The sequence below is a fragment of the Mauremys mutica genome, chromosome 10 (genome assembly GCF_020497125.1).
Source record: "Mauremys mutica isolate MM-2020 ecotype Southern chromosome 10, ASM2049712v1, whole genome shotgun sequence".
NCBI lineage: Eukaryota > Metazoa > Chordata > Testudines > Geoemydidae > Mauremys > Mauremys mutica.
Genome location: NC_059081.1, coordinates 87,443,349 through 87,458,224, shown reverse-complemented (window position 1 = coordinate 87,458,224; position 14,876 = coordinate 87,443,349). Strand labels below are relative to the sequence as shown.

At 54.0% G+C, this 14,876-nt stretch overlaps 1 protein-coding gene across 5 annotated transcripts in view; it reads right to left on the bottom strand.

The window, feature by feature from the left end:
- Positions 1-14,876, bottom strand: part of COL18A1 (collagen type XVIII alpha 1 chain) — a 282,560-nt gene that overhangs the window by 26,136 nt on the left and 241,548 nt on the right. For all 5 annotated transcript variants that reach the window (XM_045032088.1, XM_045032086.1, XM_045032084.1 and 2 more), the window contains 4 exons: positions 14,076-14,120; positions 5,243-5,305; positions 4,076-4,111; positions 1,363-1,452 (listed from right to left, as the gene is read on the bottom strand). In XM_045032088.1, the coding sequence (XP_044888023.1) occupies positions 1,363-1,452; positions 4,076-4,111; positions 5,243-5,305; positions 14,076-14,120 (234 nt within the window). The remainder of the gene's footprint in view (positions 1-1,362; positions 1,453-4,075; positions 4,112-5,242; positions 5,306-14,075; positions 14,121-14,876) is intronic.

The window sequence follows — 14,876 nt, the reverse complement described above, 5'->3', positions numbered from 1 at the left end:
TTTGGGCCCTACATTACAAGAAGGATGTGGAAAAATTGGAAAGAGTCCAGTGAAGGGCAATGAAAATGATTAGGGGGCTGGGGCACATGACTTGTGAGGAGAGGCTGAGGGAACTGGGGTTATTTAGTCTGCAGAAGAGAAGAATGAGGGGGGATTTGATAGCTGCTTTCAACTACCTGAAGGGGGGTTCCAAAGAGGATGGATCTAGACTGTTCTCAGTGGTGGCAGATGACAGAACAAGGAGTAGTGGTCTCAAGTTGCAGTGGGGGAGGTTTAGGTTGGATATTAGGAAACACTATTTCACTAGGAGGGTGGTGAAGCACTGGAATGGGTTACCTAGGGTGGTGGTGGAATCGCCATCTTTGGAGGTTTTTAAGGTCAGGCTTGACAAAGCCCTGGCTGGGATGATTTAGTTGGGGATTGGTCCTGCTTTGACCAGGGGGTTGGACTAGATACCTCCTGAGGTCCCTTCCAACCCTGATATTCTATGATCTCTGCTGCACGCGGTCATTGTGTCAGGGCCTGGAACCACACGGACACATGTATATGGCACAGGTCCTGTGCTGAAGATCTCACCATTTAAAACAGTTAGAGATAACCAGGCAAGCTGTCTGAGACGTTAGGAACATAGCCGAAGAAAGACCTCTGCCCATTTACTCAGTTTAGCCTCTGTTTAACTGCCCCATCAGTTTGGTCTAGCCCATGTCTTTAATCACTCATTCACATGTCCAGTGGCACACACGTGCCATATCACGTTCAGGGTGCACTGCCTGGCGCTGAGCTGGGCTGGATTTCCTGGGGTGTATTTTTAGTGATAGCACTGGCCTGGTCTAGCTCCCATTTGTCTGTGTTTTACCTCCAGCCAGCTCTGATTTCCCTTTGTCAAAACCCTCCCCTCTCTTCTTTCCTCTTCCAGCCCTTACCGCTTGCAGGGCCGGCCCGCACGTTGCCTCTCTGAAGTCACAGGGGTATCAGCGTGCGGGAGTGCTCTCAGGCTCGGGGCTTTTACTCCAAGTTAAACACGTGCCTGTCCCCAGGGAGCAGCTCCACAGCCCGGCCCAGCCCCGCCAGCAGTGACACACCTGCCGAAGTGCGCTCAAGCGCAGCCCGGCTCCAACCTGCATGAGCCACGGGACGCTGGGGCCCCGGCCGGCCGGGGTCAGCACCAGCCCATAGTAACTCACCAGTGCTAGGCGGGAATGAAGCCACTGCTCAGCCTGGTGCTAAACCTGAAGGAACTGGCACACAGCAGCTGCTTGTGACTGCTGCAAGGGTGCGGGTAGAGAGGGAACAGGCTGAGAACAGCCTGGGCCCAGGGGGCCCAGAGACAGGAGTGCAGGACGCAGGGGGACACGTCCTTACCTCTTCGCCCAACGCATAGATGACCTGCCCCGGGGGTCCAGGGAGCCCAGGGGGGCCTGGGGAGCCCACTCCATCTTGGCCTCGTTCACCCTGGGAAAGACAATTCAGTGCAGGCTTCCTTCCTACTGCACCCAACCTCAGCCCACGTTGCCCCCTCTCGCAACTGTGGGGCCTTCCCCCCAAGCCTGCCCCCCCCTCAACTATGGGCCCAAGCCCACCTCACCGCTCACAACTGCGGGCCCAGGCCCCCGAGCCCAGACCGTGCCCCTCACTGGGCCCCCAAGCCCAGACCGTGTTCCCACACCTTGCCTCCTTGGGACCAGGCCCTGAACCCAGACCGCGCCTCCCCCACCTTGCCCCCATGGGACCAGGCCCCTGAACCCAGACTGCGCCTCCCCCACCTTGCACCCATGGGACCAGGCCCTGAACCCAGACCGCGCCTCCCCCACCTTGCCCCCATGGGACCAGGCCCTGAACCCAGACCGCGCCTCCCCCACCTTGCACCCATGGGACCAGGCCCCTGAGCCCAGACCGCGCCTCCCCCACCTTGCCCCCATGGGACCAGGCCCTGAACCCAGACCGCGCCTCCCCCACCTTGCACCCATGGGACCAGGCCCTGAACCCAGACCGCGCCTCCCCCACCTTGCACCCATGGGACCAGGCCCTGAACCCAGACCGCGCCTCCCCCACCTTGCCCCCATGGGACCAGGCCCTGAACCCAGACCGCGCCTCCCCCACCTTGCCCCCATGGGACCAGGCCCTGAACCCAGACCGTGCCTCCCCCACCTTCCCCCCATGGGACCAGGCCCTGAACCCAGACCGCGCCTCCCCCACCTTGCCCCCATGGGACCAGGCCCCTGAGCCCAGACCGCGCCTCCCCCACCTTGCCCCCATGGGACCAGGCCCTGAACCCAGACCGCGCCTCCCCCACCTTGCCCCCATGGGACCAGGCCCTGAACCCAGACCGCGCCTCCCCCACCTTGCCCCCATGGGACCAGGCCCTGAACCCAGACCGCGCCTCCCCCACCTTGCCCCCATGGGACCAGGCCGTGAACCCAGACTGCGCCTCCCCCACCTTGCACCCATGGGACCAGGCCCTGAACCCAGACCGTGCTCCCCCACCTTGCACCCATGGGACCAGGCCCTGAGCCCAGACCGTGCCTCCCCCACCTTGCACCCATGGGACCAGGCCCTGAACCCAGACTGCACCTCCCCCACCTTGCCCCCATGGGACCAGGCCCTGAACCCAGACTGCACCTCCCCCACCTTGCACCCATGGGACCAGGCCCTGAACCCAGACCGTGCTCCCACACCTTGCCCCCATGGGACCAGGCCCTGAACCCAGACTGCACCTCCCCCACCTTCCCCCCATGGGACCAGGCCCTGAACCCAGACCGCGCCTCCCCCACCTTGCACCCATGGGACCAGGCCCTGAACCCAGACTGCGCCTCCCCCACCTTGCCCCCATGGGACCAGGCCCTGAACCCAGACCGCGCCTCCCCACCTTGCCCCCATGGGACCAGGCCCTGAACCCAGACCGCGCCTCCCCGACCTTGCACCCATGGGACCAGGCCCTGAACCCAGACCGCGCCTCCCCCACCTTGCACCCATGGGACCAGGCCCTGAACCCAGACCGCGCCTCCCCCACCTTGCCCCCATGGGACCAGGCCCTGAGCCCAGACCGTGCCTCCCCCACCTTGCCCCCATGGGACCAGGCCCTGAACCCAGACCGCGCCTCCCCCACCTTGCCCCCATGGGACCAGGCCCTGAACCCAGACCGCGCCTCCCCCACCTTGCACCCATGGGACCAGGCCCTGAACCCAGACCGCGCCTCCCCCACCTTGCACCCATGGGACCAGGCCCTGAACCCAGACCGCGCCTCCCCCACCTTGCACCCATGGGACCAGGCCCTGAACCCAGACCGCGCCTCCCCCACCTTGCACCCATGGGACCAGGCCCTGAACCCAGACCGTGCCTCCCCCACCTTGCCCCCATGGGACCAGGCCCTGAACCCAGACCGCTCCTCCCCCACCTTGCCCCCATGGGACCAGGCCCTGAGCCCAGACCGCGCCTCCCCCACCTTGCACCCATGGGACCAGGCCCTGAACCCAGACCGCGCCTCCCCCACCTTGCCCCCATGGGACCAGGCCCTGAACCCAGACCGTGCCCCCACACCTTGTACCCATGGGACCAGGCCCTGAGCCCAGACCGCGCCCTCCACCTTGCCCCCATGGTGCCGGGCCCCTGAGCCCAGACCGCGCCCTCCACCTTGCCAGGCCTCCGATCCCAAACTGCACCCCCCCACCCCCATGGGGCTGGGTTCCCAATCCTAGCCCCCTCCCCCCAGTGGCCTGAGTGGCTGGGGTAGAGACAGAGCTTTGCGAAAGCCTGGCTTCCTCCCAGGAAGGTTCTCCCTTCTACAGAACCAGACTAACACGGCTACCCCTCTGATACTTGGCTTCCTCCCAGGCGTCCAGAGCAGCCCAAAGGCTGATGGGCCAGAAGCTGAGCTGGGCCAGCATGGCGGGAAGGGAGCCAGCCAAGCAGCGATGTGACACCGTTCAGAATCAACAAGGGACCAAAATACGCACACAGCCCCCTCCCCCCCGGAACCAGGACAGAGCTCAAGGGGCCAGGGGAGGTGGCTCCGTGTGCTCGCCTGAGGGTTCCCCAGAGAACGGCAGCATGCCCCGGCACCCAGCACTGTACTCACTTTAGTCCCCTGGCTTCCCTTGTCACCCTTGGGTCCCTGCAATGAGAAGCGAGGGTGAGAGCTGCTCGCCTACGTGCCCAGGAGAGAGACACAACACACAATCTTGCATCCGATGAAGTGGGTATTCACCCACGAAAGCTCATGCTCCAAAACGTCTGTTAGTCTATAAGGTGACACAGGATTCTTTGCTGCTAACACACAATCTTTACTTTGCTATGGTGGCCTCTGAATCCACACTGCCGGTGTCCAGTTGCAAAGTGCCAGCAAGGTAGAAGGGGCAGGCTCTGGTACCTATGAGTGTCTAATGCTCACTTCAGAGACAAACTAGTCCTGCCTCCGCCGTCAAGGGAACAGCAGGGGAGCTGGTCTGGAAAGAGCAGAGACAGAACAGGCTCAGATGTCCCGGGATGTCTCCTGTGGCTACCAGGCTCTCCCCATTAGCAACTGTGCAGCAAGGGACAGCCCTGGTGGGAACGGCGCCATCACACAGGTGAGCTGCATGAATGAACCATGAATGGAGGAGCTGAGCCTGACGAGGTAACCAAATGGGGTGAAACAGTCCTTGGGGCTAGCAGGAGCTGCATCTCTGCTGATGAGAATGCCCCTGCCTCTTGGCATGGCCTGTCCTGTCCCCAGGAAAACAGCAGATGCCCCCCATTATCTGCTAGTGGAGTTTATACACCAGTGCAGACTCTGCACCTGGGGCGGGGCAGGGCAGGGCACCAAAAGGAATTGGAAACCTGGCCAAACATCAGAGCAGAATGGGACTCTCTGGAGTGCTGGGGGTGTGGGCAGGGACGGCGCGTGGAAGAGATGTGAACCGGGTCGGGGTGGGAAGCGATGGCCAGGGACGGGCTGTGAACAGCACAGGCAGGTCTGCTCAGCCGACGGAGAGCGACTCAGATGCATTTTATCAGTCTGCAGCGAGGACTTCAGTGACAGGGCAAGGGACACCTGACATTTGCTGCTGGGGAGCAGAACATCTGTATGTGTCACTTGAACTGTACATAGCTGTGAGAACAATCCAGGTCCTGCTGTATCTGCAACCAGCACGTGCTGAAACCGCCCCACTGCAAACACCTGGGCAGGGTCCCTAAGAATAACAGAGACTTCAGAGTCCACAAACAGCAGTTAGGGGGGTCAGGAAGCTGGAATCGCGACACTTACCTGAGGTCCTGGGAAACCTTCCAGCCCTGGGCGCCCATCCACACCCGGAGCACCGTGGTTCCCCTGGAACACACAGACAATCACAGCACATTGAGACTGAGAGCCCTGGTCCTTGGGGGTGTGAATCGCAGTCTGGCTGCCACAGGGCCCCACCCAGCTCCAGGCAGACCCCTAAGCCCAGCAGCCACTCTGGGCAGTCTTGCTGTAGGGTCCACATAAGGGGTTTGGGTGGATTCTGTATCACAAGCCCACAACTTTACAAATCTGCCTGATGACACTGTTGAGCATTTTGAAATATTGACCTGTCATTCCACCTCGCCACCCCTGCCCCCAGAACCAGTAAGAGTTTGCATGATCTAGGGCCTACAAAATGAAGTTCTAATCTACGAAATGCACGTATTTAACACCCGCTACTGCCATCAGTAACTATGTATTTCAATCACAGGGGTACAGGAGGAGGGGAGTCGGGGCAACCCTCAATTTTCATTAGATACACCGACCACCCTTTTAATGTGAAAAATATTCAGCCCATTATAAATATATTCAATAATAAGAATAATTTGAACCAAATTCTTAATGTTGGAATCATTATAAATGAATACTAGTGATCTCCCTCATTCAGACTATAGCTGAGTGCCCCAGGGTGAGTAATACGAGTCACGGCTTGTGATCTCCCAAAGCTAAAGCTGATTTCGTTAGGTCATTGCTACACACCACACCTCCCTGCCCTGCACAGAACATGGTCCATGGCAGTTTGACGCGGTTGCATACGCATCTCATAGATTTACAAGGTGCATCACTCTCACAAGAGCAAGAAAGCAGGAATTTCTGCACAAAGGGAAAACTAAGCAAGCACAACCATGAAGGGACTTGACCCCTCAACTGCCAAGTCGTTTGGAATCAGGAGAGAGGAGAAGTCCCAGAAAGCCCCATCTCCAGCTGACCACAAGCACTCTCTGCTACGCTTTTGGGAAGGAGAGACTTGTCATCACGGATCCACCCCTAATGGATTCCAAGCACTTTTACCCCCACACACATGGAGATGTGCTCATTTTCCATTTTCTTTAAATGCTTTGGTTGTTGGGGGCAAGGAGCTGAGCTCCGGTGGTACCTTTGCCAATTTTTGCTGCCCAATTTCTGCCGTGTGTCTGACACGGTGGCACAATTTGAGTGTCTGTAGCAGGCAGGCATGAATTTGGTTGCTTGTTCAATGACACCAATCTCTCTGCACTGATGTCACCTAGCAGAGAGAGGGAGCATCTAGCACACAGAGTCTTCAACAGCAAGGCCAAGGCCATACTAGTTAACCACTGTATCACAGCCTGAGTACATGGGCAGCTAACAGCCCTGGTACAAGGTGAGCCTGCTCCTAATTAGCAGTAGCATGAGTGTCTAGTCGAGCTCTCCCTTGGACTGGGGGGTTCCGTGCTCACTAAAGATGCGGTGCCCTGTCTGCGGTAATGGTGCAAGAGCAAGACAAATACGTCAGTGTCGTCCGATAACACGGATATTCCCACCAGTTCCTCTTTCGTGAACATCACCATCTGTTGTACGAGGATGCTGTCTGCCTCCTCATGAGAGATGGCCACATCTTCTCTGTTGATCACCGCACCTCCCTGATTTATTTCAATCGGGTTGCCGTCTCTGCTTGTGATGATTCGCTTGTGCTTTAATATGAGTCGTTAGTGAAACTTCTTGTCTTGAATGAGTTCTCTAAAAATCTTATCAATCAAGTATCAGAGGGGTAGCCGTGTTAGTCTGGTTCTGTAAAAGCAATAAAGAATCCTGTGGCACCTTATAGACTAACAGACGTCTTTACTGCTTATCAATCAACTGTGTCTTATTTTCAGTAACCATCAAGACAATTTTCTGTGGAGGTGTGACCAGGAGCGGCTCTAGGTTTTTGGCCGCCCCAAGCAGTCATGCCCGGGAGGCGCCCCCGAGCCGCGGGAGCAGCGGACCTCCCGCGGGCATGACTGCAGAGGGTCCAGTGGTCGCGCGGCTCGGCTGGACCTCCCGCAGCTGCGGGCGGTTCGCAGGTCCGGCGGCTCCGCTTGAGCTGCCGCAGTCATGCCTGCGGGAGGTCCCGCCGAGCCGCGGGACCAGCGAACCGTCCGCAGTCATGCCTGCGGGAGGTCCACTGGAGCCGCCGGCCGAGCATCCCCTCCGCAGTCATGCCTGCGGCAGGTCCGCTGCTCCCGGGGCTCCGGTGGACCTCCCGCAGGCATGACTGCGGCAGGTCCGCCGGCCCAGCCTGCCGCCCCCCCGGGAAAGGGCCGCCCCAGGCAGGAGCTTGCCCCGCTGGGCTCTGGAGCCGGCCCTGGGTGTGACAGAGCGTACCAGGCCCAGAGGCCCCTGCTGTAGGCCACAGGGTCCTATCACACCCGCCATAGAAAAAGAGCAGTAGAGAAGCCCTCCTGTGTCAGACTTGCCCGGAGGGCTGAGTCACCGAAACCGCCTGAGAAACCAACAACAGGGGTCACCACAGACTGAGGGAAGTGCAGATGCACACACAGCCAGGGGGTGCTCACGAGAGGTGGGTACCACCTTGTTACAGGAGGTAGCTGTGTGCTTATACTCAACAGATGCACTCCGCTTGCTTCTGTAGCTCTGCTAGATCTTGTGACTCTCTTTGTGCTGAATTCTTGGTACCTGTCAAAGACAAGATACACGTCACCTGCTGCTAGCTTCTGCTCAAGGCAGACTTTGAAACTGGTCATAAAGTCCTTGATGTTACCACCTGCTGGCCAGTGAACTATCCAAAGAACTGGCGAACTGCCAATGACCAAGCAGGTGATTTCTTGTGAAGTATGTCTAGTTGACACCTCGGTCTGCAGCTGCTTCTTGAGGCTACTCTGAGCCTTGGTAGAGGAGCAACTCCGGTGATAAAATATTCTTGAGGTCAACCTCTCATGAACTTGCTTATAGGCCAATCACTCTTGAATAGATAAGGCTAGTGTCCAATACCAACCTGTACATGCTTTTTTTTTTTTTTTTTGTCACTGCCAGTGTCTCTACTACCCTTGACATTGTGTCATACAACCCTCTGGGCCAGCTACGTTAAAATTCTGGCATTTGGCAAATAGCACTTGTAAGCGTGTGTTCACACACTGCTTGCGGCACCTCCTGCTGGCCATCCTGGGAATTAGCTCTGGCAGTCTCGCATGCTCCCTCCAGTGGTGTCTTCCTCCATCTTGTCTCACTCCCGGATCCTCTGGGCAGGTCACTAAGGTCCTCCCCTTCCAGGGAATTCAAAGTGTTTCCAGACCCACTGTCTGGCTGGTGTCTCCATGCCCTGGCCACTCCTCAGTGGCTGGTAGGGGAACCCAGGCCCACCCTCTACACTGGTTGTCACAGGGACCCTGTGACAAGCAGCCATGGTCCGGGTACAGTCCTATGCCTTGCTGTTGTTTCTCTGGGCTTCTTCCTACCTATCTGGCTTCCCCTCTCTCTGGGTTTGCCAGCCTCCAACTCCCTCCCCTCAGAGGGTCTGCAGCCTACCCAAACACCAGCTCCCATCTGCAGTCAGTTACCTGGCTTTATATAGACTCCGCCTGTTCCTAATTAGCTGCCTCCAGCCTAAAGGGCCCCTGTTTGCAGCCTCAGTAGCTGACTGGACCCTCCTGCCGAGTGTGAGGAGCACATGCCATCACAATGTGTCATCTACACTGACCAATGGTGGTGCCATTCTACCACCAATGTTTATTATTGCCTCCTGGTGCTTAGTGGGGGTCTAAGGGATTGATGCACAGCTCTAGCTTCTTCAATGGCTTCTCTGTCCAGTACATCTGCAGCAATCCTGGATTTCATTTCTTCTTTAGGGTGCACTTGTATGTGAGCCTCACTGGTGTCTTTCATGTTTGCAATGTCTTCCACCAGCCAGCTGCACAGGCGGAGGCTAAGAGCCCAAAACTTGAGCACCTCTGGCTTCAGGCTGATCCCAATGAGGCACTCATCTGTTGTCCTGACATGGCATCCCGGGAAATATGCTGCCTGCCAGGGGCCCGTATCCGAGACGTTACGGATGGATTGTCGAGGATCATCCGGCCCCCTATTACCCCATCCTACTCATCCATGTGGGCACTAACAGTACTGCACGGTGTGACCCTCAGCAGATCAGAAGTGACTACAGGGCTCTGGGAGTATGGGTGAGGGAGTTGGGAGCACCGCTGGTGTTCTCTTCGATCCTTCTGGTCAAGGGTAGGGGACCTGGCAGATACAGATGCATCCTGGAGGTAAATGCCTGGCTGCAAAGATGGTGTCACCAGGATGGCTTTGGCTTCTTTGACCATGGGATGCAGTTCCAGGAAGAAGGACTGCTCAATAGAGATGGGGTCCAGCTATCGAGGAAGTGGAAGAGCATATTTGGATACAGACTGGCTAACCTAGGTTCAAAGGGGACAGGTGACCAAAGCCAACAGGCAAGTCCAAATCATGGCAACCCGGGAGAAGGTTCGGAATCTGGGGGGAGCATGGGCTGTTATGGTAGGGATAAGGGAGAGACAAGAGAAAACTGTGGGGAGGGGAATCAAACCAGTATCTTAGAAGTCTGTATACTAATGCGAGAAGTACTTGAAATGCTAGTATATAAACACAACAAGGACATAGTTGGCATCACAGAGACCTGGTGGGATAATACACGACAGGAATATTGGTATAGAAGGGTACAGCTTGCTCAGGAAGGACAGGCAGGGAAAAAAAGGAGGAGGTGTTGCCTTATATATTAAAAACGTATCCACTTGGACTGAGGTTGAGATGGAAATAGGAGACAGACTTGATGAGTCTCTGCGTAAGGATATAAGGGGTAAAAAACAAGGGTGATGTCATGGTAGGGGTCTACTACAGACCACTTAACCAGGAAGAAGAGGTGGATTTTGTTAAACAATTAACAAAATCATCCAAAGTTTAAGACTTGGTGGTGATGGGGGACTTCAACTACTCAGACATCTGTTGGGAAAATAACACAGCAAGGCACAGATTAGTCAACAAGTTCTTGGAATGTATTGGAGACAATTTTTTATTTCAGAAGGTGGAGAAAGCTACTAGGGGAGAGGCTGTTCTAGATTTTGACAAAGAGGGAGGAACTGGTTGAGAATTTGAAAGCGGAAGGCAGCTTTCTTGGAAGTGATCATGAAATGATAGAGTTCATTATCCTAAGGAATGGTAGGAGGGAGAACAGCAAAATAAAGCCAGTGGATTTCAAGAAGGCGACTTTAGCAAACTCAGGGAGTTGGTCGGTAAGATCCCTTGGGAAGCAAGTCTAAGGGAAAACCAATTGACAGTTTTTCAAAGAGACATTATTAAGGGCACAAGAGCAAACTATTCCACTGCGTAGGAAAGATAGGAAGTATGGCAAGAGACCATCCTGGCTTTACCAGGAGATCTTCAATGATCTTAAAATCAAAAAAGAATCCTACAAAAAGTGGAAATTAGGTCAAATTACAAAGGATGAATATAAACAAATAACACAAGTATGTAGGGACAAAATTAGAAAGGCCAAGGCACAAAATAAGCTCAAACTAGCTAGAGACATAAAGGGTAAGAAGAAAACATTGTACAAATACATTAGAAGCAAGAGGAAGACCAAGGACAGGGTAGGCCTGTTACTCAAGGAGGGGGGGGGGAATAATAACAGAAAATGTGGAAATGGCAGAGATGCTTAATGACTTCTTTGTTTTGGTTTTCACCAAGAAGGTTGGTGGTGACTGGACATCTAACACAGTGAAAATGAGGTAGGATAGAGGCTAAAATAGGAAAAGAACAAGTTTAAAAATGACTTAGATAAATTAGATGTCTTCAAACCACCAGGGCCTGATGAAATACATCCTAGAATACTCAAGGAGCTGACTGAGGAGATATTGGAGCCATTAGCGATTATCTTTGAGAAGTCGTGGGAGACGGGAGAGATTCCAGAAGACTGGAAAAGGGCAAATCTAGTGCCCATCTATAAAAAGGGAAATAAGGACAACCCAGGGAATTACAGACCAGTCAGCTTAACTTCTGTACCCGTAAAGATAATGGAGCAAATAATTAATCAATCAATTTGCAAACATCTAGAAGATAATAAGGTGATAAATAACACTGAGCATGGATTTGTCAAGAACAAATTGTGTCAAACTAACCTGATAGCTTTCTTTGACAGGGTAACAAGCCTTGTGGATGGGGGGAAGCGGTAGACGTGGCATATCTTGACTTTCGTAAAGCTTTTGATACTGTCTCGCAAGACCTTCTCATAAAGCAAAATGCAACCTAGATGGAACTACATAAGGTGGGTGCATAACTGGCTGGAAAACCGTTCTCAGAGACTAGTTATCAGTGGTTCACAGTCATGCTGGAAGGGCATATTGAGTGGGGTTGCACAGGGATCCGTTTTGTATTCGGTTCTGTTCAATATCTTCATCAATTATTTAGATAATCGCATAGAAAGCACACTTACAAAGCTTGCGGACGATACCAAGCCGAGAGGGGTTGCAAGCGCTTTGGAGGATAGGATTAAAATTCAAAATGATCTGGACAAACTGGAGAAATGGTCTGAAGTAGATAGGATGAAATTCAATAAGGACAAATGCAAAGTACTTCATTTAGGAAGGAACAATCAGTTGCACACATACAAACTGGGAAATGACTGACTAGGAAGGAGTACTGCAGAAAGGGATCTGGGGGTCATAGCGGACCACAAGCTAAATATGAGTTAATAATAACTGGAGTATTGTGTCCAGTTCTGGGTGCCACATTTCAGGAAAGATGTGGACAAATTGGAGAAAGTCCAGAGAAGGGCAACAAAAATGATTAAAGGTCTAGAAAACATGACCTATGAAGGAAGATTGAAAAAACTGGGTTTGTTTAGTCTGAAGAAGAGAAGACAGTTTTCAAGTACATAAAAGGTTGTTACAAGGAGGAGGGAGAAGAATTGTTCTTCTTAACATCTGAGGACAGGACAGGAAGCAATGGGCTTAAATTGCAGCAAGGGAAGTTTAGGTTGGCCATTAGGAAAAACTTCCTAACTGTCAGGGTGGTTAAGCACTGGAATAAATTGCCTAGGGAGGTTGTAGGGGACTGGACTATATGACCTCTAGAGGTCCCTTCCAGTCCTATGATTCTACGCCACCATGGCTGCACCTCTACCTTGGGAAGGCGGTTTCAATGTATCTATCCTATTCCTGGAACATGGTGCAAGACATCCTCATCCTTTGTGAACTGCTCTAAGACGCTACCTGGTAAGTATTCCGTGGGTCGCAGGTAATATAACCCTTTCCGTGTGGAGCCCTAGGCATGGATAACAGTATGAAACAAAGTAGGCCTGGTCTTAGCAGAACAGGAACACACCAGGTATTAGCTTGCCAAGCATGCGCCTTCCTGATCAGAGAGCAGGGTACAAGAACATCCAGTGTTCTCAAGAGATGATCCAGGAATACACCACGCCTCCTTAGAGAAGGATGGGAGGACAAGAGCACAGTCAACTTGTGGAGGGTGTGAAGGCTGGGACTATAACAGCGTTTAAAAGAGAACTGGATAAATTCATGGTGGTTAAGTCCATTAATGGCTATTAGCCAGGATGGGTAAGAATGGTGTCCCTAGCCTCTGTTCGTCAGAGGATGGAGATGGATGGCAGGAGAGAGATCACTTGATCATTGCCGGTTAGGTTCACTCCCTCTGGAGCACCTGGCATTGGCCACTGTCGGTAGACAGATACTGGGCTAGATGGACCTTTGGTCTGACCCGGTACGGCCGTTCTTATGACCATGGATTTTGTTCAATCAGCAGGTATAAGGTACAGGAGAATGACAAAAAGCACGTGGAACAGAATGCGCAACCTGTTTGTACTGATGTCTGCAAGGAGAGTGGAAGGAGAGCCATCTTTGAATCGGCCACGGGGACGCTCCCTGTTATGCTATTGAGCCTTTACCTTGTCTCAGGCAGATCTGTTAGTGTCCCTGTGACACACTGGACAGGGTGCTAGGACCGTGCTTTGCTAACAATAAACCTGGCCGAGCACCTTCGCCACCAAACCGAGCCTGTGGCCTTGAGTACCACTGAGCTCTATGGATCAGCAGGGTGTACAGTGCCGCTAACGCCGGTGCTCCTGAACAGCAGAACCAGCAGCGCTCCGCAGCACGACCACCTCCGTGCAGAGCGGGCATGCCCCGCTGCCAGGGAGTAAGGCAGCATCAGTGTCACAGTTTCTAGATGCAGTGGCCCATCTCCTCTCTCTGCTCTTATGTACATCACCAGGTCTCAGTTCGGGGTGGGGGAGGGGGAGGGACGTACTAGCAAGGGATACTGCTAATGCAGACATCACATATGTACCTTGGAGCTAACCATGTTCCATAACAAGATATTACTCTGACGTTTTCATTACAAATACCTGAAATCCAACAAAAGTGGGGGGGAGGGATAGCTCAGTGGTTTGAGCATTGGCCTGCTAAACCCAGGGTTGTGAGTTCAGTCCTTGAGGGGGCCACTTAGGGATCTGGGGTAAAAATCTGTCTGGGGATTAGGTCCTGCTTTGAGCAGGGGGTTGGACTAGATGACCTCCTGAGGTCCCTTCCAACCCTGTGATTCTGTGATTCTATGAGAAGTGGTTTCATGTGTCACTTGGCTTGTCAGTCAGGAGGGGCATGGTATCAAGGGCTCATATTTCAAAACGCTCAACAATGACAAGGTGTCAGCAGGCAGGTTCTCTGAACCCACAAAAAACCCCACCCCCACTGTCTGGACACTGCTTGCATTGGCTCCCGGTCCACTCATGGACTGGGCAGGGCAGGAGTGGAGCCATCATCCCTTCAGCTAGAACTCGTAAGAAAGGGTTGAAGATTGTATGAAGTGATCCTACCTTTTGTCCTGGCAAGCCAGGCAGCCCAGGGCTGCCAGCGTCCCCCTGGAAGGTAAAGAACAGTAAATCAGTTTCAGAGGTTGCATGGACCATCCCATGGATCAGGCATGTGAGGGGGGTCATGGGACTGACAGCAACAAGCCGCACGTGTCCATGCCATGGCTCACCAACGCTGTCCTTCCTTCCAAGGCAAAGATTTCTCAAGGCACAAAGGGCAGTCAGGTGGCTAATTCCCAATGACTCATCGGGAGCCCGGCCCCTAGCTGCCCTTTGTGCCTCTGGAAACCGCCCAGGCTTTCAGAGCACTCCTGGGGATGGGGTGGGGTTTGTCCCTGCATAAAAACAGCTCCTCGCTCTGAGGCAAAGGAATAACGAATATCACGGAAAAGTCCTGGGGGGACAGCCTGGCTCCAGGGAATTTAATGGCAAAACTCCCTTCGCTTCAGCAGGGCCAGGATTCCTCCCGATGCGTCTCCCTTGCAGACTGATTGTGGGGCAGCGCTCGGCTGTATAACAGCACAGCAATACCCTGTGTACTACGAATCGGTCAGCGCTCAAAACGGACCAGACACGTGCTGGCCAGAATGGCCACGCAGAAAGGCTACTGCCCAGATTTTTTGAGACAACAGCATAATATTCTAATTCCTGCTGTTCTCTCCGCTGACTCCTGTACTGCTCCTGGGGCGTTCCCATGTGATCTGGTCAATGCCTATTAGAGAAGAGGGAAGGATCTTCTGTAACACACGCCAGCGTGGAGAGTGTAGGAGGGCCGGGGAAAGTTCCCCACTCTGCACAGGAGGG